This window comes from Phacochoerus africanus, chromosome 16 (genome assembly GCF_016906955.1).
Source record: "Phacochoerus africanus isolate WHEZ1 chromosome 16, ROS_Pafr_v1, whole genome shotgun sequence".
Classification (NCBI taxonomy): Eukaryota; Metazoa; Chordata; class Mammalia; order Artiodactyla; family Suidae; genus Phacochoerus; species Phacochoerus africanus.
In genome coordinates this window covers 1747205-1770720 of record NC_062559.1, presented here as the reverse complement: position 1 = coordinate 1770720, position 23516 = coordinate 1747205, and the positions used below count along the sequence as shown (strand labels likewise).

The 23516-nt window shown below is 43.8% G+C and overlaps 1 protein-coding gene across 6 annotated transcripts in view; it reads right to left on the bottom strand.

The window, feature by feature from the left end:
- The window catches only part of LMBR1 (limb development membrane protein 1), a 135517-nt gene that overhangs the window by 54704 nt on the left and 57297 nt on the right, over nt 1-23516 (bottom strand). For 5 of the 6 annotated variants that reach the window (XM_047763915.1, XM_047763916.1, XM_047763913.1 and 2 more), the window contains 3 exons: nt 2173-2299; nt 1640-1708; nt 558-622 (listed from right to left, as the gene is read on the bottom strand). In XM_047763915.1, coding sequence (XP_047619871.1) covers nt 558-622; nt 1640-1708; nt 2173-2299 — 261 coding nt within the window. The remainder of the gene's footprint in view (nt 1-557; nt 623-1639; nt 1709-2172; nt 2300-23516) is intronic. The other variant, XM_047763912.1, reaches the window with a different exon arrangement.

The following is a 23516-nucleotide window of genomic DNA, read 5'->3' as shown; positions in this document are numbered from 1 at the left end:
ACGCCTTGCCTGGGAACTTCCAAATGCCATGGGTGTGGCCCTAAAAAGAAAAAAAATATTACTTCCCTATTATTAAATATTAGACAAAACAGCCAGAGGCCAAAGTAGCTTAGGGACAAATCATCAAAACTACTATCAACTGAAAACTATATTAAAATGTATACACAGTACTTCTGAGATTTCAAAGAAAGGTACAATTCAATTAATCAATTATTACAGAAAAATAACTGCTTTGAAAATCAAAGAATATACAAGGTAAACTTTGAAACATAACAGTTACTATTTGATACAGTGAACACCTAAAATACCTGCAAATATCTGTAAAGTTTGTCTGAACACTTATTAGAAGACATTTCACCCGAGTGCCTCTAGTTAGCATTGTAAGGACAAAAACAAGTTTGGTTTCCAAAGATGAAAAAGATGAAAACAACAATTTGGGTCATTAACACACAACAATATTCTTCTTATGTTTCTGAACACTCACTTAGAACCTAAAAGCTTTCCAAATGTGAAAATGTTTATGTGACAAAGACAGTGGTTTGCTAGGACACACTCACCGCTGGCTTCACCAACAGCTGCCCCATGACCGTAAACATGCGGGAGAGGCCGACCGGGGTGCACACTGCGGGGGGAGAGACAAGGCTTACTCAGGGTCGGGCGAGCCCGGCAGCCACAGCCAACGCAGGACGATTTCTGTAAGAAAACGCCTGCTCCAGGTCTAGGCTCTGACAGGGCTCTTCATGAAGACGAAGAGGAAGCTCTAGGAGCTGGCGCGTGGAGGACAAGCATCCCTGTGTCTAAAGGAACATACATGACAACTACAGGAGGCGATCAGGGGAAGACTCCAGCAGCTGAGCAATAATGAGTATTTTCACTGCACAGACGAACTTGCAAGCACTAGTGGAGAACCAGACAAGAATATCTGAGGAGTTCCCGTCGTGGTGCAGTGCTTAACGACTCCGACTAGGAACCATGAGGTGGCGGGTTCGGTCCCTGGCCTTGCTCCGTGGGTGAAGGATCTGGCGTGGCCGTGAGCTGGGGTGTAGGCTGCAGCCGAGGCTCGGATCCTGCATGGCTGTGGCTTTGGCGTAGGCCGGCGGCTACAGCTCCGATTCGACCCCTAGCCTGAGAGCCTCCATGTGCCGAAAGTGAATAGCTGAAAGTGACAACCACAACCTTAGGCCCTTTTATCTACAGTTACCTGCTTCTATCTCGGAGACACGTTGTGCCGTCTTAAGGAAAACGAAACAAATTGTGACAAAAAGACAACACATTCATGCTATCATACAGAATCCCACCATGACACACAAAAGGAGGAGCTGGTGTCACGACGGCAGGTGTGCGGACACACGTCCCTTTTCCTCTCTTCCCCCCACCCTCTCCCTCCCTCCCTAACTCTGTGGAAGATGCTTTCCTTAAAAAAGAAAAAAAGGTGTGTTATTATTTCAAAGTTTCAGCTTATCAAAATTTACCCTGAACATAAAAGGGGGGGGGCAAGTTTTAAAAAATCACCAAGCTGTGAAGGAATCTCATCAGGAAACTTGCCTGTACCTTTTGAGAACCCAGAACAACTCCCCTTTGCCATCAATATTATGTGAGAAAAATACTAATGAAAAGAAAGAAAGAAAAAAATACTTACAGAGAAGTAACAAACATCCCATCAATGATATACAGGAGTATAAATAAGGTAGGTAGAATTCCCAGAGATCTATTTAAAAAAGCAAATACATTTCAGTATATCCAAAATACTGTACATTAAGATACGGACTAACTATAGCTATAAATTAATATATAGTAAACACCATAAGTGAGTCTACTGAACCATACAATTTCTAAATTGTACAATAATAAAAGATCTAAGATAGAAGAACAGGAAATAACCCTTTTCCAAAACCTGTTTAGGGGGAGAAAATAAGCCTCCATGGAATTTCAAGAACAGAAACCAATTAACCAAAGGGGGAAAAAATCTGAAAAGCGGCTTGCTCAGTCTGCATACAAGAAACACACATTCATTTCTTTTCTCAAACATGTCTAAAGACTTTTTAATTTGGTAAATTAGCAACAGGGATTAACCGTACAAAGAATTATTAAAATGTCTTAAAAAGCGAACGCATACTTATACCCAAACTCTAGTCTCCCTTAGAGAGCCTGGTTTGAACAAGTCAGTCGTACCATACAGAGATTCCATACTCGCCGCGTCGTTGTCAATGAGTGCCGAGGCCACCCACACCATCCCGAGAATGAGCAAGGCCAGGAGAACGAGCATGACCAGGGTTTCTAAGATTCGGGCTCGGAGTCCCTGAAAAACGTAAGGCAGAGCTGTAATACTTGTATTTCACCTCAGGAACAACTAGGTTTCTGTCTCTACAAAAGCACACACATTCTTTGGAAAGGGAGGAAACTTTATCAGCAGGTCCAAGAAAAAAAACACTACACGTCTTTACAGTGCGTAATGTTTAGAGCGACTTTCCAAAATTATGTGAAAGACCACTCCGCTTTGAAGAAAGTACCAAAAGAAATTCTTCATTAAAACATTTCGTACAACCGTTAAAAACAATTCGTTACTTTCCTGGCACTTTCCACCAAGAACGCAGATTAACAAATTTTTATCTGTGATTCTAATCAAGGGACCATAAGGCTAATGCAGGCACCACAGCCAAACGGTTTCCTGAGCACCCTTCTTGGTGAAAACACAAAGCACAAAGCCTTGGAGGGCAGGCTGCCTCCAGCTCCCCAGGCCTCCAGGGCCCTCTGGTGGGCAGCCGAAGAAGGCCTCGAGGTCCTCCAGCGTGAGAAACACAGAGCCCACAGCGTTGGTATCAACTAAACACCATTCCTTTCTCCGCCTTAGAGTTTTCATTAAATCCATGAGGCTGGAATATAATAAATAATCACTATGCACAACCTTGTTTTAAACATAAATTCTAACCTCAGGGACAAACTAGAGGCCAGACTTAAACTTGAAACCTACTGAACAAGGCAAAAAACAGACCTTTCTCATACTCCTGAAACGTCATTAAATGACTGAATCTGCCTAAAGGTAAAGATTCATATTGATATTTTATACTGTAATACACTAATTTACAACATCTAACACAACAAACAAAATTATAAGCACACTCATGTTTCTCAAAAAAGTTTAACGATATGAGTTACCAATAAAAATCTAAAACATACACTTATCTCAATTTTGCCCTGAACACTACTTTCTTTTTTTTTCTTTTTTGGTCTTTTTGCTATTTCTTTGGGCCGCTTCCACGGCATATGGAGGTTCCCAGGCTAGGGGTCTAATCGGAGCTGTAGCCACCGGCCTATGCCAGAGCCACAGCAACGCGGGATCCGAGCCGCGTCTGCAACCTACACCACAGCTCACGGCAACGCCAGATCCTTAACCCCCTGAGCAAGGGCAGGGACCGAACCCGCAACCTCATGGCTCCTAGTCGGATTTAGGATTTGTTAACCACTGCGCCACGACAGGAACTCCAGAAGGGTCTTTTTATTTATTTATTATTTTTTTTTTTTTTGTCTTTTCTAGGGCCGCTCCCTCAGCATATGGAGGTTCCCAGGCTAGGGATCGAATCAGAGCTGTAGCCACCGGCCTACGCCAGAGCCACAGCAACGCGGGATCCGAGCCGAGTCTGCAACCTACACCACAGCTCACGGCAACGCCGGATCCTTAACCCACTGAGCAAGGTCAGGGACCGAACCCGCAACCTCATGGTTCCCAGTCGGATTCGTTAACCACTGCGCCACGGTGGGAACTCCTGAATACTACTTTCTAATGTCTAAATTAAAGAAGTAGGTTGCAGGAGTTCCCATCGTGGCTCAGTGGTTAACGAATGTGACTAGGAACCATGAGGTTTCGGGTTCGGTCCCTGGCCTTGCTCAGTGGGTTAAGGGTCCGGCGTTGCCATGAGCTGTGGTGTGGGTCACAGACGCGGCTCAGATCCCACGTTGCTGTGGCTCTGGCACAGGCCAGCGGCTACAGTTTGGATTAGACCCCTAGCCTGGGAACCTCCATATGCCACAGGTGCAGCCCTAGAAAAGACAAAAAAAAAAAAAAAAGAAGAAGAAGAAGTAGATTGCACTTAAATCCCAGTACCCCAGCTCCTCAAATTCAACAGCAAAGGGAATATCCTAAAACCACGACCAGGTTCCCAGCTGGGAGTGGCTTTTCTCACTAGTCCAGCCGTACCACCAGGCAGCTTCGGGGGGTTAAAATGTGTCCTCAAACGCGAGGGCCAGGGCACCTTCCGTGCCCACAGCAAGGGGGGCTGGGAAAGCAGAGTGATGACAACCTGCATTTGATTTAACGCAGCAGCTCTCGCAGCAGCTCTCACTCACCCCGGATGAAACAGGAAGGGTCACCAAGCACACTACTAAAAACCACACCCCTACTTTACTGAAGAACTCTCTGAACCTGCACTTCGCAACTTGCAAACCACTGAGGATCCCAACTGACCACCAACTGTTCACACTGATTTTTTTCTTCCTTCTTCTTCTCTCACGAAGCAAGACTCTTTTAATTACAAATCGAATATTATCTGGAAAGCCTATAAGTAAAACAGATACAAAGAGCAGCTCCGGAGTGGATGTGTTAACCCTCTCGGCTTTGTCTTTTCCTGCCCCTGACTGGAGCCCACATCCTGCCGGCCCCCAGCCAGCCCACAGGAATATCAGAGCCCCCAGAACATGTAACCCGAGTCTTCAGTGTTATGACATCTGAGCTCAACCATGTAACAGTGTCCTATGAGCTAAACGGAAGCACCACTGTTTGAGACCTGATACCAAAGAAAAGTGTTTTAATAATGGGTGTTATAATTATTATATTAAGCAATTATAACACCGTAACAGTAAGTATTACCATGAAAATAAACTTGGGGACTCAAGCACGGTAAGATTTACACACTTCCTCTTGATACTTTCTTAGCAGTTACATTTCTCTGCCTTCGGCTCCACTTCTCTGTGTCAGAAGCCAAGGCTCTGTGAGTCTCTCCCAGGCAGACAGAGGCAGTCCTCGTCCTAGACGGCCTTTTCAAGGACATCTGCAGAGCAAACAGCCTTGGAAGATAGAGAGAGGTCTCTCTGAAGCAGAGGCAGGTCTGCTTACTGTTCAGTACGAAAGGTCCCCCTGCAGGACAGACAGCAGGCAGGCTGGCCTGTGGCCCGTTAGAAACGATGCCGGATCCCTAAACACGGGGTCCCTCAGCTATGCTGTGAGCTAGCTCACTGTGGGGGTGGCTTCCACCTGGTGCGTCGCCCCCACGGGGCTCAGGGTCCTAGGGAACCGATGGGGCCGGGAGGCTCCTGTGCCTGCATGCTGAAGAGTGAAGCCTTCTGTCTCTGACCCAAGAGTCTCCTGTCTATACCACCAGCACCTGTGACTCTGGCCAATGGAGATGGCGGCTTGCTGGTACCCTAACACCTCCGTCCTCTGCCGTTCTGGACGGCTCTGGGCAATGAGCTCACACCCCTCTGGGGAAGGACACACCAGGGCCCACACGAGTCGGGTTCTGGGCTGTGAGCAGGCCCCCAGGATCTAGCTGGGAAAGCTCTCACCCAGGCCGGGGCAGGCAGCGGGGGTAAAGGTCCCCTGAGACCTGATAGCAGGCGGGAGCAGGGGGGTGCGGAACCCCGGCTACAGTCCCTCCCCGCTAAGCAGAACAGGAAGAGGTGTTAGCGCTCCTGGGGTTGTTGTGAGAAACACAGGAGTTAATCTACGCAACACGCTTGACTCCACGTCTGGGGTTTAGTCAGGATTAACTGCAGTAACTCAAACTGGCACCTCTGTGTTTGGAGTCTCCAAGGCTTGGGCACTCGTGTATCATTTGTGTTTCTCAATTAAATTTATGCCACCTTCTAAGGCCAGCGTGTGACTCTTTCCCCGTCTCTGCCACCTACCGTGCACAGACCTAGAGGAAACAACCCCATCCTTCCTGATGACACGAGCACCCAACTCCCAAGAACTTACCGCAGCCCCTGCACCCGAAGTGCCATATTCACAACGACCCCGGCCTCCAACCCACTGCGGCTGCCCACACAGGGACGGAGCAGACCCCCTCGCCTCCCAGGCCCACCTCGGCGACCTCACGCTGGGAAGCTGCTCCTCGCTCCGCACCTGCTAGTGTCCTTCGACCCTGCCGTCCTTCAGCCCAGCTCTGCATCCTCGTCCTTGGCACCCCCCCTCCCTTGATCCTCCCGCCCCCTCCCATCAGTCTGGTTTCATCTGTCCAAACCCTACCGTGAACCAGCATATTTCAATACAGTACAGTAATAGTCTACTATTCCTGGTTCCTTTCATTTCCACCAGACCAGCTTAATTCCACATGAACGATCACTCCGAATTCTCAGCACTGCTAAAGAAATTTTTAAAATCACGAGAACGTGTCGCTACTGCATTCCAAAGCCGGCCTTCAGTGTTACCTGGCAATCGTCGTCCTGACCTCTGGCTACCCACAACCCCGCAAAGATTTGTAAGTGTTCTCCCTTCGCCTTGCTCCCAATCTCATGCCCCAGGTACGTACACTACCGCGGCCCGCGCCTCTCCCTCAGGAAGGGACGCCTGCACGTCCCTCAGTTTCTCGGCCTCTACTCACAGTCCCTTCCTTCTATAACGGGAAATAGCTCAGCTCCCTTTCCTCCCACGGCTCGATCTTAGATGTTGGTCCTTTCACTAGCTGTGTCCGTGCTTCGCAAACATGAGCATCGGCAGATTTACTAAGGGGCTTGTCAATTCCCAAGGACCAGCCCAAAGTGGCCCCTCCGTCCCTTCATCTGGGGGATGAAGATGTCCCGCAGGTGGACTGCTCCTTCTTCCCTTGGGTGGTCCTGTCTCTTCACGTGGCCAGCAGCTCTCAGGTTGATACCTTTAGTCCAAATCCAACACCAAAGCCGAGGTCCACACATCCCAGGGGCCACCTCCCTTTAGCTACCTCACAGGTACCTGAGGCTGAATTCAAAAATCAAGTACAGGAGTTCCCATTGTGGCGCAGTGGTTAACGAATCCGACTAGGAACCATGAGGTTGCGGGTTCAATCCCTAGCCTTGCTCAGTGGGTTAAGGATCTGGCATTGCTGTGAGCTGTGGTGTAGGTTGCCGATGCGGCTCAGATCCCGAGTTGCTGTGGCTGTGGCGTAGGCTGGTGGCTACAGTTCCGATTGAACCCCAAGCCTGGGAACCTCCCCATGTGCCATGGGAACGGCCCAAGAAAAAGGCAAAAAAGACCAAAAATAATAATAATAATAAAATAAAATCAAGTACATTATTTCATCCCCTAAACCTGCTCCTTCTCAATAAATGGCACCATTACCCACTCTGCTCTTTCTTCCAGACACTGGAAACCTCCTCGCTGCCTCTTTTCCTGCTGCACCTGCCCCTCCTCAAAACACACACACACACACACACCTTGGGCCCCAGGCCAGTCAAACACCAAGCCCTTTGGATTCACCTGTGTCACTGCAACTCCAATTCATCCACTTCCCTTTCTACGGCCACCACGTCTGTCTGGCCTGGACAACGACTCAGTCTCCTGGCAAGCAGTCCTACAACCTCCCTCCTGTCTCTCTCCAACCTGCTGCCTACATAGCATGTGAATGTGAGCTCGAAAGGCAAATCTGATCCTGCCTCTTCTAACACAGGTACAGGCCAGCAACTGGGAAATGGATGCATTCATGCAGTAGCAAATAATAAAAATCAAATCTTATTAGCACCATTCTCTAACCAGCAAGTATATCCTTAAAGTTGGGCTTTGCTCTTTCTTCTGCTGTCTAGATAGTGTGCAAAATAATTACAGAGGAAAGAAAACGAATGACTTATGATTCAATAGCATAGAACAGCACTGTCCAAGAGATATTTCTGTGATATAGAAATGCTCTACTCTGTGCTATCCAATAAGATAGCTAGTAGCCAGATTATGTTCTTCTACTGGACAGAAGAACCGATTTTTTATTTTACTGAACTCCAGTTTTTTGGATTTTGTTTTGTTTTTTGTTTGTTTTTTGTTTTTTGTCTTTTTGCCATTTCTGGGGCCGCTCCCATGGCATATGGAGGTTCCCAGGCTAGGGGTCGAATCAGAGCTGTAGTCACCGGCCTACACCAGAGCCACAGCAACGCGGGACCTGAACCACGTCTGCAACCTACAGCACAGCTCATGGCAATGCCGGATCCTTAACCCACTGAGCAAGGGCAGGGATCGAAGCGGCAACCTCATGGTTCCTAATCAGATTCGTTAACCACTGAGCCACGACGGGAACTCCAGAACTTTAGTTGTTTTTAACTGATACAGCCACACATGGTTAGCAGTTACCATATTGATCATTACATCAGCGAAAGCTGATGTAAGTACCCTCTGTACACTCAAGTACTTTCTGATCACTTTCCTAAATTTACCCTTGATGTGAAATTCTTTCAACATCACTTTGGTTAAAGTAACCTCCTCATTCGACATGCCACAGCTCCCTCTCACTGAGTTTTAAGTAGCATTCATGTCAAAAAGAGGAAGTCTACTACTACATCCAAAAATTACTCCATCCTCATAAAAAAGAACAAAAGAATGCCATCTGCAGCAACATGGATGGAACGAGAGACTCTCACACTGAGCGGAGTAAGTCAGAAAGAGAGAGACAAATACCATTTGATATCACTTATTTCTGGAATCTAATATACACCACACATGAACCTTTCCACAGAAAAGAGAATCATGCACTTGGAGAAGAGACTTGTGGTTGCCAAGGGGGAGGGGGAGGGAGTGGGATGGATTGGGAATTTGGGGTTCGTAGATGCTTATCCATTCCAGTTTGCTCTGGAATGGATAAGCAATGAGATCCTGCTGTGTAGCACTGGAAACTATATCTAGTCACTTACGATGGGGCATGACCATGTGAGAAAAAAGAATGTACACATGTACGTGTGACTGGGTCACCTTGCTATACAGCAGAAAACTGAGAGAACACTGTAAACCAGCTCTAATGGAAAAAACAAAAATCGTTATAAAAAACCACTCCCTTCTATATATGCAAAGAAAAAGAACACCCTCTCATTGAGAAAAATTAGTATTCAAAATGCAACCTAAGTATGACCCAGTCTAAAAGTGACAATAAGGATAAATACCCACCTATCTCTCCATATATACTTACAAACTAAGTCCCTCAAACGAATACCTTATGGGATCAAAAATTACATGCGAACAGTCTTTCAAAAAAGAAACACGCAGAGTTCCCATCGTGGCGCAGTGGTTAAGGAATCCGACTAGGAACCATGAGGTTGCGGGTTCGGTCCCCGCCCTTGCTCAGTGGGTTAACGATCCGGCGTTGCCGTGAGCTGTGGTGTAGGTTGCAGACGCGGCTCTGATCCCACGTTGCTGTGGCTCTGGCGTAGGCCAGCGGCTACAGCTCCGATTGGACCCCTAGCCTGGGAACCTCCATATGCCGCAGGAGCGGCCCAAAGAAATAGCAAAAAGACCAAAAAAAAAAAAAGAAACACGCTATATTATTTCAAGAAGATGCTCTTCCATCATAAATATATAAATAATATCAAGAAGAAATGTCCAAAATGTACCCTCATATGCTTAAGAAACATTCAACCAAAAATACTCTGTACTCAAAGCATATGAACTCTTCAAAACTTATTTCAAATTGATCGACATTTCTTTTGAAATAGAAAATAGCTCATAAAAAGAAACAGGCTCTCAATCAAAATAAAAAAGAGTAAACTGGGAATATTACATAAAAGGCTGTCACACAGAAAGTCATCAAAATTATGGAATGTGATTATACTGATTTATGAACTATTGAAAATAATTTAAGTAGCTAGAAATAACTTTTATTCTGACTTAATCCAGTCGGAGGCTAGGACAATTGTTTCCCTTTCGTTAATTTTATTCTCTCTTTGTGACTAAATGGGACAAAATCAGCCCAACTTGAAGTCAATGTCACATTTATGAGCTGAGGCAAAACCAATAGAAAAACATAAAATCTGTTCATTAAATGCAGTGTGGCAGATTTTTTACCTCCAACAACTTTAGAACAGAGAAGAGGGGCGATGGGAACGTGAGTGATGAGAGACTTCATGTGTTAACTTAGCACCGACTGGTTCATGTGAGCATCGGAACAGATAAACTGCTATCACTACCTTTCTTGAGAGAAATAAAATATTACAAAGCCTAACGAGTACAGGCTTTGTGGCATGTGATGTGTGAGATTTTTAAACTTTTGTATGTGGTTCTGTCTTCAAAGTCATGAAAAGCATTGTGAGAGCTTTTATCGCTACCATTAATCACCAGCAGGGCAGCATATAAGCAAAAAAAATACGCCTACTGCTCATTTTTCCATTAAGAGTCAGGATCAGGAGCTAGGAAGCCCCAAGGGGAAGGTCCCTACCAACTCCATTCTTGCGTACGCTGAGCTAAAAGATGCGCCAGATGTCAGAATACCTACTGAAATTCCCTGCCAACAGCAAAGTGGCAAAACACTGTCGTCGTCGTCGAAGGTCCCCACTGTTCATCTTAAAAAGTGAAAAAAGCCTCCTGAATAAAGATCGCAGAACTGTAAGAACGACTTGTCATCGACAGCTGTATGACACACAGCGTCATACAATTCTGAATGCTTATGCTCTGCCGTATTGTGCCAGGATCTCCTCAACTTCGTAACCTTTTCATCCCTTGTATGAATACTTGTTTTAACCCCTCCCCCAAAACAGAAACCGAAGTTACTTTAATGAAACTCCATCCCATTTAGTAAAATCAGAGTGTAAGAAGCACTCCTGTACTAGTAAAAAAAAAAAAGCACCATCAAAATAAAATACTTTCTTTCTGTCAAGGAAGCATCACATTGTTTTAAAGGAGAGTAAACTAGATAATTAATTACATTAGTTTCATACCAGTATTATTTGGAAAATTACAACTATTTCAACATTGCAACAGTTTAAGTTAGATTAAACAAGCTGATAATGGCTAATAAACACATGGAGACTCGGAGATTTCCTTAGACGTTAATAAGCACCGGATGAGTAAAGTCGAAGACACTAAAACAGTTGTGATAGAATTGCTTCTTGAAATTTCTGTGCTAGCCAATCATACATTAAATACTCTGTACTGGACATCAATGAAGTGAAAATCACAATATATTTACAAAAGCTCTACCGAGAAGCTGATATGTTTCTATGGTGATGAACATTTAAACAAGATTTTGCATGGACATCCTGACCTCTTGGGAAGTAGGTAAACACCACTTTATATACTAGGTCTCCACCCATCAGGAAAGCCTGGGAAAAATTTCTACATTCAAGGAACATTTCAAATAAATATCAAGCTATTGTTTCCATTTAACAAAAAGGGTCTCTTAGTAACATTAAGATAAGGTTTGTTCAGCATGACACCAAGGCTGCGCCAAACATGCATGCAGTCATCTGGGAAAGAGCAACAGAAGCACCAACAGAGAACAGAAAGTAAAGGCAGGTGTTACTCACTTAAACCCAGAAAAACGACACACAGGCGTCCCTAGAGAGTGTCAGACGCTTCCCCTTTGCTCCCCAAGTAATCATCAAAAGCACAGACAAAAAGAGGTCTGGCCCCCAGTCAACGCAAAGAGCTTTTCTAGAAAGCACTGTTAAGCTCTATGAAACGTTTCTTAACATCAGTGTGTTCTACAGTCATATATATATATTTAATACAATAACACACAACAGAAAAATGAAAACTCTAAAATTCTCAAGTTACAAAAACGTGACAAAAAGAAAGTATTTAGGATAAGTTAAAATAATAATACCAACATTGCTACTTCACTGAACTCCAATGTTCACTGTATTGAAATTTATGGGCAGGAATTTTTATGATACTGAACAAAATCCTCCAATTGCAAGTAAATAAATTAATACAATAAGTAAAGTTTCCAACATGTAAATGAAAGAACTGAATTGTAAAAACACTACATGAACTTTGCATCAAAAGGTTTACACATAATTCTAAATTTGGGGAAAAAATATTTTTCAGTACACTGAACCACATCAAAATACTTTAATGATGAGCCAGGAAGGGTCTTTTCTTCTAATTCTGTTCTAATATTTCTTTAGTTATAAACTTGAAGGGTCTTTTCTTCTAATTCTGTTCTAATATTTCTTTAGTTATAAACCCATCGTGGCTCAGTGGTTAACAAACGTGACTAGCATCCATGAAGACGCAGGTTCCATCCCTGGCCTCGCTCAGTGGGTTAAGGATCCAGCGTCACCGTGAGCTGTGGTGTAGGTCTCAGATGCGGCTCAGATCTGGCACTGCTATGGCTGTGGCGCAGGCCAACAACTGTAGTTCTGATTCAACCCCTAGCCTGGGAACTTCCATATGCTGCAGGATGTGGCCCTAAAAAGAAAAAAAAAAAAATTACTGCTCCTTGACAATACACCTGGTCACCCAAGAGCTCCAGTGGAGATGGACAATGAGATGAAGGTTGTTTTCACACCTGAACACAACTTCCATTCTGCAGCCCATGGATCAAGGAGTAATTTTGACTTTCAAATCTTTAAGATTTAAGAAACACATTCATAAGACCACAGCTGCCATAGACAGTGATTAAGAAACACATTTCATAAGACTATAGCTGCCATAGACAGTGATTCCTCTAATGGATCTGAGCAAAGTCAATTCAAAACCCTCTAGAAAGGATTTGCCATTCTAAATGCAATTAAGAACATTCACGATTCATGGGGAGAGGTCAAAATATCAACATTAGTAGGAGGTGGAAGAAGCTGATTCCAACCCTCACGGATGACTTGGAGAGGCTCAAGGCTTCCCTGGAGGAAGGAACTGCAGATGTGGCAGAGAAAGCAAGAAAACAAGAACAAAAGATGGGACGAAACTGTGGCAATCTCACAATCAACTTTCACAGAAAAGGAGGGGCTTCTCATATAAGGATGAGCAAAGAATGTGGTTTCTCGAGATGGAATCTACTCCTGGTGAAGATCTGTGACGATGGCTGACCTGACAGTGGGATTTAGAATATTGTGTAGGAGTTCCCGTCGTGGCGCAGTGGTTAACGAATCCGACTGGGAACCATGAGGTTGCGGGTTCGGTCCCTGCCCCTGCTCAGTGGGTTAACGATCCGGCGTTGCCGTGAGCTGTGGTGTAGGTTGCAGACGTGGCTCGGATCCCACGTTGCTGTGGCTCTGGCATAGGCCGGTGGCTACAGCTCCGATTCAACCCCTAGCCTGGGAATCTCCATATGCCGTGGGAGTGGCCCAAGAAATAGCTAAAAAGACAAAAAATAAAAAATAAAAATAAAAAAAATAGAATATTGTGTAAACTTAGTTGATAAGGCGCAGCAGGATTTGAGAGGATGGAGTCCAATTTTGAAAGCAGTTCTGCTCTGGGTAAAATGCTGCCCAACAGCACTACAGAGAAATGGTTCATGAAAGGAAGAGTCAATCAATGCAGCAAACTTGGCATTGACTTGCTTTACAAAGCTATTCCTCCTGCTTGTTTTTTTTTTTTTTTTTCAGACACAAGGCTATTGCACATTTAATAGGCTACAGTATAGTAAAACTATAACTTTCACATGTACTGGGAAACCCAAAAACCTGGGTGGCTTACTGTATTGCAGTATTCATTTTACTGCAGTGGTCTGGAGGCAAACACGCACTATCTCTGAGGTCTGTCTGTCTACACCCTGTTTAGCTCTGTATGTCTATCAAATACCTGTGGACGCACCACTCAACCTAAAGGAACATCACAACCACTGTGCACCCGGCAGCCCAGGGAGCCCTCCCAGCCATCACACCTGCCTCGCCAACCTGTCCAATGTCATCCACCAATTTGAACTGCTGTGTTCGTCATTTATTTCCTCTCTTTTGGTAATGGTAACATATATATATATATAACATAAAAGTGACTGTTTTAACCATTTTAAGTGTATTGTTCTGTGGCATTAAGTTCATCTACACAGTTGTGCAACCATCGCCACCACCCACCTCTAGAACTTCTCATATTCTCCACCTTAAACTCTACACCCATTAAACAGTAACTCCCATCTCTCCCCCGGCCCTGGACATGCACTAACTCCTTTCTGTCTCTGTGAATTTGAATATACTAGGAATCTCCTATCAGTGGAATCAAACAGCATAGGTCTTGTGTCTGACTTAACTTCACTCAGAAAAATGCTCTCAAGGTTGATCCATGTTGTGGCATGTCAGAATTTCCTTCCTTGTTAAGGCTAAATAATATTCCAGGAGCTCCCCGATGGTGCAGTGGGTTAAGGATCTGGCGTTGTCATGGCTATGGCTCAGGGCGCCGTGTGGTGTAGGTTCAGTCCCTGGCCTGGGAACTGCTGCATGCCATGGGTGCAGCCAAAAAAAAAAATTCCATATGGTCACACCACATTTTATTTATCTATTAATCCAATGATGGAATTTTGGGTTGTTCCCACCTTTGGCTACTATAAATAATCCCACAGAGATCCCACCGTGGCACAGCAGAAAGGAATCTGATTAGTATCTATGAGGATGCAGGTTCGATCCCTGGCCTCACTCAGTGGGTAAGGGGATCCGGCACGACCACGAGCTGCAGTGTAGGTCACAGACATGGCTCAGATCCAGCACTGCCATGGCTGACGTACAGGTCAGCAGCCGTAGCTCCAATTCAACTCCTAGCCTAGAACCTCCATATGCTGTGGGTGCGGCCCTAAAAAGCAAAAAATACATACGTACTTACATACATAAATAATCCTGCCACAAAAATGAGTGTGTAAATACCTGTGGATTCCTTGCTTTCCATTCTTCTGTGTACATACCTAGCAGTGGAATTTCTGGATCATGCGGTAATTCTGCTTTTAATTTTTTTAGCGATCACTATACTGTTTTCCACAATGGTTTTACCATTTCACATTCCAACCAACAGGGCACAAGAGTTCCAGTTCTTCAATATCCTCACCAATATCTGTTATTTTCTCTGTTTCTGTTTTGTTTTTCTAACAGCCATTCTAATGGCTTCTTGTGGCTTTGATTTGCATTTCCCTAAAGACTCTTGATATTAGAGTCTTTTCACAAGCTCATTGGCCATTTGCATATCTTCTTCAAAGAAATGTCTATTCAAGTCCTTCGTTCCTTTTTTACTGTTTGACAGAGTCAAGTTCCAACACCACGTTCTTCAGAACTGCTTTGGCTATTCCTGGCTCTCTGATCATCCATAAGAATTTTACTATCTCCTTGTCACAGGCCATAACATAACCTCTTGGAAATTTTATTAGAAGTGCACTGACTCTAAAAATTAATTTGAAAACTGGTATTTTTAACATCCAAATAATCATAAACATAGAATACCTATCCATTTAGCTAAGGCTTTTTAATAAGATTTTTTGTTTCCATATATTATATCAATAAGATTTTATTTATTTATTTGTCTTTTTTTGTCTTTTTTCAGGGCCGCATCCATGGCATATGGAGGTTCCCAGGATAGGGGTCTAATCGAAGCTATAGCTACCAGCCTACACCAGAGCCACAGCAACGCCAGATCCGAGCTGCATCTGCGACCTACACCACAGCTCACGGCAACACCAGATCCTTAACCCTGAGCGAGGCCAGGGATCAAACCCGCAAGCTCATGGCTCCTACTCAGATTCGTTTCCGCTGTACCACGACTGGAACTCCCCCCCCCCTTTTTTGTCTCTTTTTGTCTTTTCAGGGCCACATCCACTGGCAAGATTTTTGTTTTTTAAATGGCTGCACCTGAAACACATGGAAGTTTCCAGGGCAGGCACTGAATTTGAGCCACAGCTGCAACCTACACTGCAGCTGCAGCAACAGTAGAGTTTTGTTGTTGTTTTTTGTTTTTGTCTTTTTGCCTTTTCTAGGGCCGCTCCCGAGGCATATGGAGGTTCCCAGGCTAGGGGTCTAATTGGAGCCATAGCCTCCGGCCTACGCCAGAGCCACAGCAACGCGGGATCCAAGCTGAGTCCGCGACCAACACCACAGCTCACGGCAATGCCAGATCCTTAACCCACTGAGCGAGGCCAGGGATCGAACCCACAACCTCATGGTTCCCAGTCGGATTCATTAACCACTGTGCCATAATGGGAATTCGAACAGTGGAGTTTTTATCCCACTGCACTGGGCAAGGGATCAAACCCACACCTCTGCAGCAACCTGAGCCGCTACAGTCAGATTCGTAACCCATTGCACCAGAGCAGAAACTCCCAGTGAGATTTTTAAAATCATTTGTTGGGTTTATTTCAACATACCGTAGTAGGCTGTCTTGCTATTATACAATGTATTTTTAATTAGATTTTTCTGTTTGTTGCTTTTTTATTGATTTTCAATGATTAATCCTATATAGCGCTTCCTTGCCAAATTTTTTAATTTGAATAAAAATTTATCTTTAGAAGAGTTTCTGTTGTGGCTCAGAGGGTTAGGAACCTAACAGTGTCCTTGAGGATGAGGATTCAACCCCTGGCCTCGCTCAGTGGGTTATGGATCTGGCATGGTGGGCAGATGTGGCTTGGATCTGTGTTGCTGTTGCTGTGGTGTAAGCAGGCAGCTGCAGCTCCAACTCAACCCCTAGCGCAGGAACTTCCATATGCTGCAGGCGAGGCCATAAAAAGGGAAAAAAAAACCCTTTAGATTCTACAGTATTTTTTTCAAGAGACAGTATCATCTGTTAATCGTAACCATTTCATCTGTTCCCTTCAACTGTTCCTTTTTTTCTCGTCTAACGGTGCTGTAGAGAACTTGACTGCAGTGCTGTCTATTGCAAGAAGTGAGAGTACTCGATGCGGCATCCCGATTCTAAAGTAAATCCTTTTAACACTGTGCTAGTAAAACAACGTCAGTTGTAGGCTTAGGACAGATATCCCCTCTCAGGCTAAGAAGGCTCCCTTTAGTCCTTGGCCTGCGTTGTAATCGTGATGGTTCCTCAGCTCGTGGATCTGTTCTTGCCTCTCTGGAGGGGCTCGCTTGCTTGTTTTCTCTCACTCTCCTAATCTGGATCACAGTCACAGGTTTTCTAAGGTTAAAGCAACCTCGAGAGCGGAAATAAAAAGGTTTGGTGGTGATCGTCTGTGTAGATGGCTGGATTCAGTTTGCTATGTTCTCATTCCCACATTTTAACCAATAGAAAACAGCACACAGTGTGCCTTCCAGACTGTCCTTATCTACCTTCTGCACTGGGATGAAACGAGTCCCCTAAAACACAATTGTGAGTGTTCCATCTTCAAAGCTCCAGCCAAATCTGTTGAAATTAGAGTTAGCTCGTCTCAAAATCTAGTAGAAATATCCCGGAAACTGCCAGAACTTGATTTTTTTTCTAATCAGAATGACTCAGTAGGGCTTTTATTTCTGGCAATATGGAGGACGAGATGTCCTTAATTCCTTCTGCCACAAAAAAGCCTACAATGCCAGATGAAATAGTTTCAGATCGCTCTGAAATCTTTCTGTCATGACCTCTAAGTAGTACATCAAAACTGATCCCTCGCCACAATGTCGGCTTCTCCCAAATGTCTGGGCGTCCTGAGTCTCCGCCCCGTACATAACACAAGAGTTGGTATCCTGCTTTCTTCCTTATCATCGCCTGCGTCCGGGAACAGTGCATCTAGAGAGTGGATGCAGACAGGCAGGAGCGGGTCTGGGTGCCTTGGGGGGCCCTTGTGTTTACCGACTCTCCACTCCCGGACCCCGAGCGCAGCTCTAGCTGCCCGCTGAGGACGGCTCCTCTCCGAGCCCCCTGGTCTTTCTGTTCTTTACATCCTTTAGCTAACGGTTTTATTTCTCTTAAAACCAGGACAAAGGAGAATCTGAAGAACACAGATATACTGAGGTAACTGGAAAAATTAAAGTCAATTTGCTAATAGATGGAAAACTGGGTAATATCCTGTGAGACAATAAAGCATTTGGGGGGCCTATCTCTTGTGTAGGGAAGATATCGATTATATATATATATATATATATATATTTTTTTTTGTCTTTTCTAGGGCCACTCCCGTGGCACATGGAGGTTCCCAGGCTAGGGATCGAATCAGAGCTGTAGCCGCTGGCCTGCACCACAGCCAGGGCAATGCAGGACCTGAGCAGCATCTGCACCCTACACCACAGCTCACTGCAACGCCAGATCCTTAACCCACTGAGCGAGGCCAGGGATCGAACCCGCAACCTCATGGTTCCTAGTGAGGTTTGTTAACCACTGAGCCAGATGGGAACTCCTCGATTATATTTCCATTAAAGTTCCTTTGCATTGCTCTCAGTTTCCTCCAAGTTAATGCTAACCCTAAGGAGATAGAACATAGCCAGTCAACAAAAAAACTGCCAAAGGTACACACCCCGTAAGATCAAATAATCCCCAGTGTCCAGTGGACGATGCCCAGGACTCCACTGACAGGGCACCCAGGATCGCCTTTGCCCATTTCCAAGTCTTGGACAATTTCTCCTGGCACCAGAAAATTTATGTACACAAAATAAATTATTAACGTAAGAAGGACATAAAATATATGTACACACTAATTATAATTACACAATAATCCAAGTACAAATGTTGACAGGTAATTAGGAATGATATAAAATACAATGCGGGGTTAATTGGCTTTCTCTAAACTTGTTTAAACTAGAACTAAAATATTAATGAAAAGCCGATAGAAGGCAAGATACACAGGAGAATCAGCCAAATCATCAGCCTCGTGAGCATGCTGCAGGCAAGCCAAATAAGACACAGGGAAATTATAAACATTGATGCTGGGACACAGATTCATTCAGGAAGGGCTTGGACATTTGTAGAGGTCATCTTGGAATCCTGAGAAGAAATTTTTGAACACTACATTGGAAGAGATCTTCTTTAAACAACATTGAGGCCACAAGAGGCCAGAACAGCTCCAAAGCTGAAGCGGAGAGCAAAGGAAAAGCCTGTGCCCATACTTGTCGACGAATCCAAGCCGATTGAAGCAGGGACCACAAAGTCTCTCAGGTCTGGAAAAAGGGTAAAGAATATCCCAAATGAGGAGTTCCTGTCGTGGCGCAGCGGAAACAAATCCGACTGGGAACCGTGAGGTTGCGGGTTCGATCCCTGGTCTCGCTCCGTGGGTCAAGGATCCGGCGTTGCCATGAGCCGTGGTGTAGGTCATAGACACAGCTCAGATCCTGTGTTGCTGTGGCTGTGGTGTAGGCTGCCGGCTACGGCTCCGATTTGATCCTTAGCTTGGGACCCTCCATATGCTGCTGTGGGTGCAGCCCTACAGAGACCAAAAAAAAGGGCAATTAAATAGCCCATGTTATAAATTGAACTAGCTCAGAAATTTATGAGCCTAAATTAACTTTCTAAAAGCAGCATTAATTATATATTTATACAAACCACTTTAAATTAAAATTTACTTAACTATACATTAGGTTCAAATATTATACGAGATTAAAATAATAAAATAATACATAATACTTTAAAAAAAATTTATGCTGATCTCTTGACTTGGGGTTTCCTAACAATACAGGTAGTAATATTAAACCCTAACTCCAAACCTCTACCAGAGCTAAGGCTGGGTGTGTGTGTGTGTGTGAGTGTGTGTGTGTGTGTGTGTGTGTGTAAAACAAGTCTGCGTATTTTTTCAGTTACCGTTGAAGTTCTGTTGTGCCCATTTGGCTTTTGACCTTGGAGATTTGATGGAGCTGAGTTACAGACAGAGCATTATTAATAAAATAATGAAGGAAGGCAGTGTGGAGGTTACTTTGTGTAGGAATGAAACTAGACGCAGAAAACACAGATGGACAGTGGTGTAACAATCCACGTAAGAAATGATGGAGCCTGAACTAAGATAACTCAGGAAGAGAAATTTTATTCAGAATACTGAATCAAAGCATATTTAAGTTACAAAATACACTAAGTACTTATTACTACAACACAGAGTGCTTCATTAAATCTCTTCTTAGAAATAAATCAGAAATATCTAATTCCAGGCACTTAAGAAGGAAGCAAAAAATCATTAAGAGATCAGATAAGTCTTTCTGATACTTCAAAAAGAATTTTTTTTTATCTTTTTGCCTTTTCTAGGGCCGCTTGCTTCAGCATATGGAGGTTCCCAGGCTTGGGGTCGAATCAGAGCTGTAGCCGCCAGCCTACACCACAGCCACAGCAACACGGGATCCGAGCGGAGTCTGCGACCTACATACACCACAGCTCACGGCAACACCGGATCCTTAACCCACTGAGCGAGGCCAGGGATCAAACCCACAACCTCATATTTTGTGTTTTTAACAGTTCAACTGGATTAAGACTCACTCTAGAACAGTAAGAACGTGTCTTTCCAGATAAGAATTTCCCTTCCTTAACAGAAAGTACACAAACCAGTAAATTTTTAAGTAGTATGACTATTAAGGATTTACTTTTTAAAGAAAAGTAGATACGCTACAACCTAAAATATCAACTGATGTCAAAACTATCAAGCCATCCTATTGCCTTTGATGTGTCAATACGCGACTTTCACTTCTGGTACCAACGGCCAAATAAAGGATCTGCAAAGGAATGTGCCAAGTTCCAGCTACAGACTGGCAGTTGTTTCATTGGGAGCAGAAGATAACACTGTGACGTAATGAATACATGATTTTATAGACAAATAAATATGAGTTTAAATGTCAAATAAATACAAGGTTTTAACAATCCAAGCTCTAGCCTCTTGGGTGAGCTCTTATCCCATAGGCCTGTATATGGATCAGAATCGTGTAAGAAGCTCTCTAGTCAGCGTTAAATCTGACATTTAATTTTACTCTCAAATAAAGCTCACTCCAACCAAGGGTGGGCAGCTCAATTCTCCTAAAAGCTTTAGAAACGAAACTCTAATTGATGGCAATGATTATTCCTATAAAATTGTTTTATGGATACTAGCATTATTAGGGCCAGTTTAAGAAAAAGTATAACTATTTTAAAATCTGAACCTGGAGATTTTTTATTTCCTCTTTACCAAAACTTCTCTTCCTCTAACAATCAGGAGACATGCGTTAGTAATAGAATCATCATATAAAATAAAGTTTGAAACACAGTTACCTATTAAACACAAGACCCATTTTCTACCACCTCTACTGCCGCAAGATAAATCCACTTCTATTTTAAAAAGTAAATAAATTAAGCTATGTTGATGCCACTATAAACTCTTAGGGAGTTTTGCTATTACAAATAAAAAGTGACCTCACACAAATCTCCTGGGTGTTTCACTACCGACCTGCAGCGCTGGTGCACTTCAGCACCCAACGACAACTGCTGCTTTGAATGTATCTTGGTGCTTTACAAACAGATCAGAGGAAGCAACCCACGGACAAGGCAAGCCCTGCAGCCCATTTTACAGGTGTGGACACCAGAACCATGCCTCAAGTCCCAGGTCAGTAAAGAGAAGGGTCAGGAGTGAAGCCCGAGTCTTCTGAACGCCAACGCTGATGGTTTTGCCACTACCCTATGACGCAAGTAACGAGTCAATCCAGCCCTGTGGGAGAAATCGCTCCTTTTCTGACAGATGGAAAGATGAAAGTGCTATACGATGGCCTGGTTCAAAGTATCGTGCCTTACAAAGTATGAGGGAACTCAGTGATGTTTTAAAAACATAGCTGCTGTTGAACAATAGCCAATAACCAAAGTTCAACGATAACTTTGTACTAAAGTTATAATTTAGTTGCCTCCAACCTGCAACTATACTAGGAATAGTGAAAAAATTAATGTCATTTCATTAACTAAATGATTTTCAATTCAAAATCCTTATTCGGTTGAATAATTTTTAAGTGAAATAAATGTACCCTTTCCCTGAGAATAATACTTTTATGTGTCTTTCTCTGAGATCCCATAGGTCAGGCTTCAACGTCTGAAACGTCCGGTTTGTGGTAGTAGAACCATGCCTTTTACTGTACAGTCACAATTCCAACAGGACCCTCGAGTATAAAAACCCCTCCAGAATCGAATGTTTGAAAAATAATCATTTTTATCCACGTTGTTTCTACAGGAAAAATTGAGTCTTCCCAATTGAAGGTGGGGTAGAGGGATTCTGTTAAGAAATGGCTGAATGATTTTTTTTTCTTGAAGGTGTTGGGAAAATCAAATTAACACATAACAATAGTTAGTGAGATATGACTCCATTTTCTGTATAAACACCAAGATCAAAACAAGCCCCAAGGTAAATTTCCTTGAAAGGGCCCAGCAGGAATTTCCTTTTTTGTATGTGATTTCCTCTCACCCACAAAAACCAAGCCAAATATGTGCATGTGCCACTAACACTAAGCAGCACTTCCTTAATCACTCGTTTCCAACAAATTTATGGATGATCAGTGGCAAAAACGAGCAAAAATAATGAAAGAATGCAATGAAGGCTCCCTGAGACCCGAGCGGGACTTCCTACTCATTTCTGTGTCTCTTTAAGACGGAGGCCTGATCCAAATTAGCCACTGGGGAAAAGTCATCTGGTCATAAAATACAGTACAGGGTCACTTTTATGTAAGTTTGCCAAAAGGGACGTAAACCAGGACAATTTCAAACTGTGACACAGGATAGAAACATATTAAAGCGATCTCTGTTCCTCCTGCGCTGTGCGGTCGCGGGGCTCGGCTTCACAGACCTTCCGAGCTCGGCGCTCCGCGCGCCGCTTCCACCTGGCCAGGCTCATTAATTAAGAAAGGAAGTTACCCCAAATTCTGTACTTTCTGCTTTTATTATCAAGCACTTCGTTTGAAGTTACAGGAGTTAACCTCTTAATCCCACCGACCGCGTGCTAGGTTCTGGCCATTCGGGGATGTCTGGATGGCTTAGGTAATTGGTCAGGATGTTGCTGTCACTTATGTTAAATTTTATGCCATGACTTCAAATCAAAGATAAGCATTAATGGGAGGCACGGTATACAGTCACCCCCAGAAGCAGCTCTGCTTTATGAAATAATCTGTCCCTGAAGATTTTTTTTTCTCTGCTTTCATTAAGTTGTTGAATTTTTTCCTCATGATATTTTTTTCCTCTTAATATTTTAATTTGAAGTAAGATGTTAAGATACACGATGAAACAAATACATTCCTAACTCTTATTTAAACCTTGGCCAGAGGTTTCAGAATTCGTTACGCAATAATAAAACACCTTCTGGCATCACCCCCAGATAATCGAGAGGTTTCTCGGAGCAGCGCGGGGAGACCCTCGCAGAGCGGATCTGAGATGTGAGAGGAACAGGAGGGCTGTCTAACCCGGGGAACTCGAACTTGGGTGGATGACCGAGCGAGTGGTCAAGATAAAAACTGGGGAAAAAACATCTCTACCAAAAAACATGAATAAACCCCAGCAGATAGATGCGACCTCTTCATCAGAGTTGAAACCTAAGATGTAAGTGCTGGGTTAGGTTCAAACACACAGGAACACAGGCAATGCTTAATACAAGATATAGGGGACAGCAAAATAACCTCAATGAGATAGATATTTAACTGCTAACAGGAAGTTGGAATTGCAAAAAAAAAGTTACCTTCTTACAAAACAAAACCAAAAACCCCTTGCGTTATGAAGACAACTCACATTCTCCTACCCTGGAGAATTTCGGAGAACGGGAGCAGTGAGG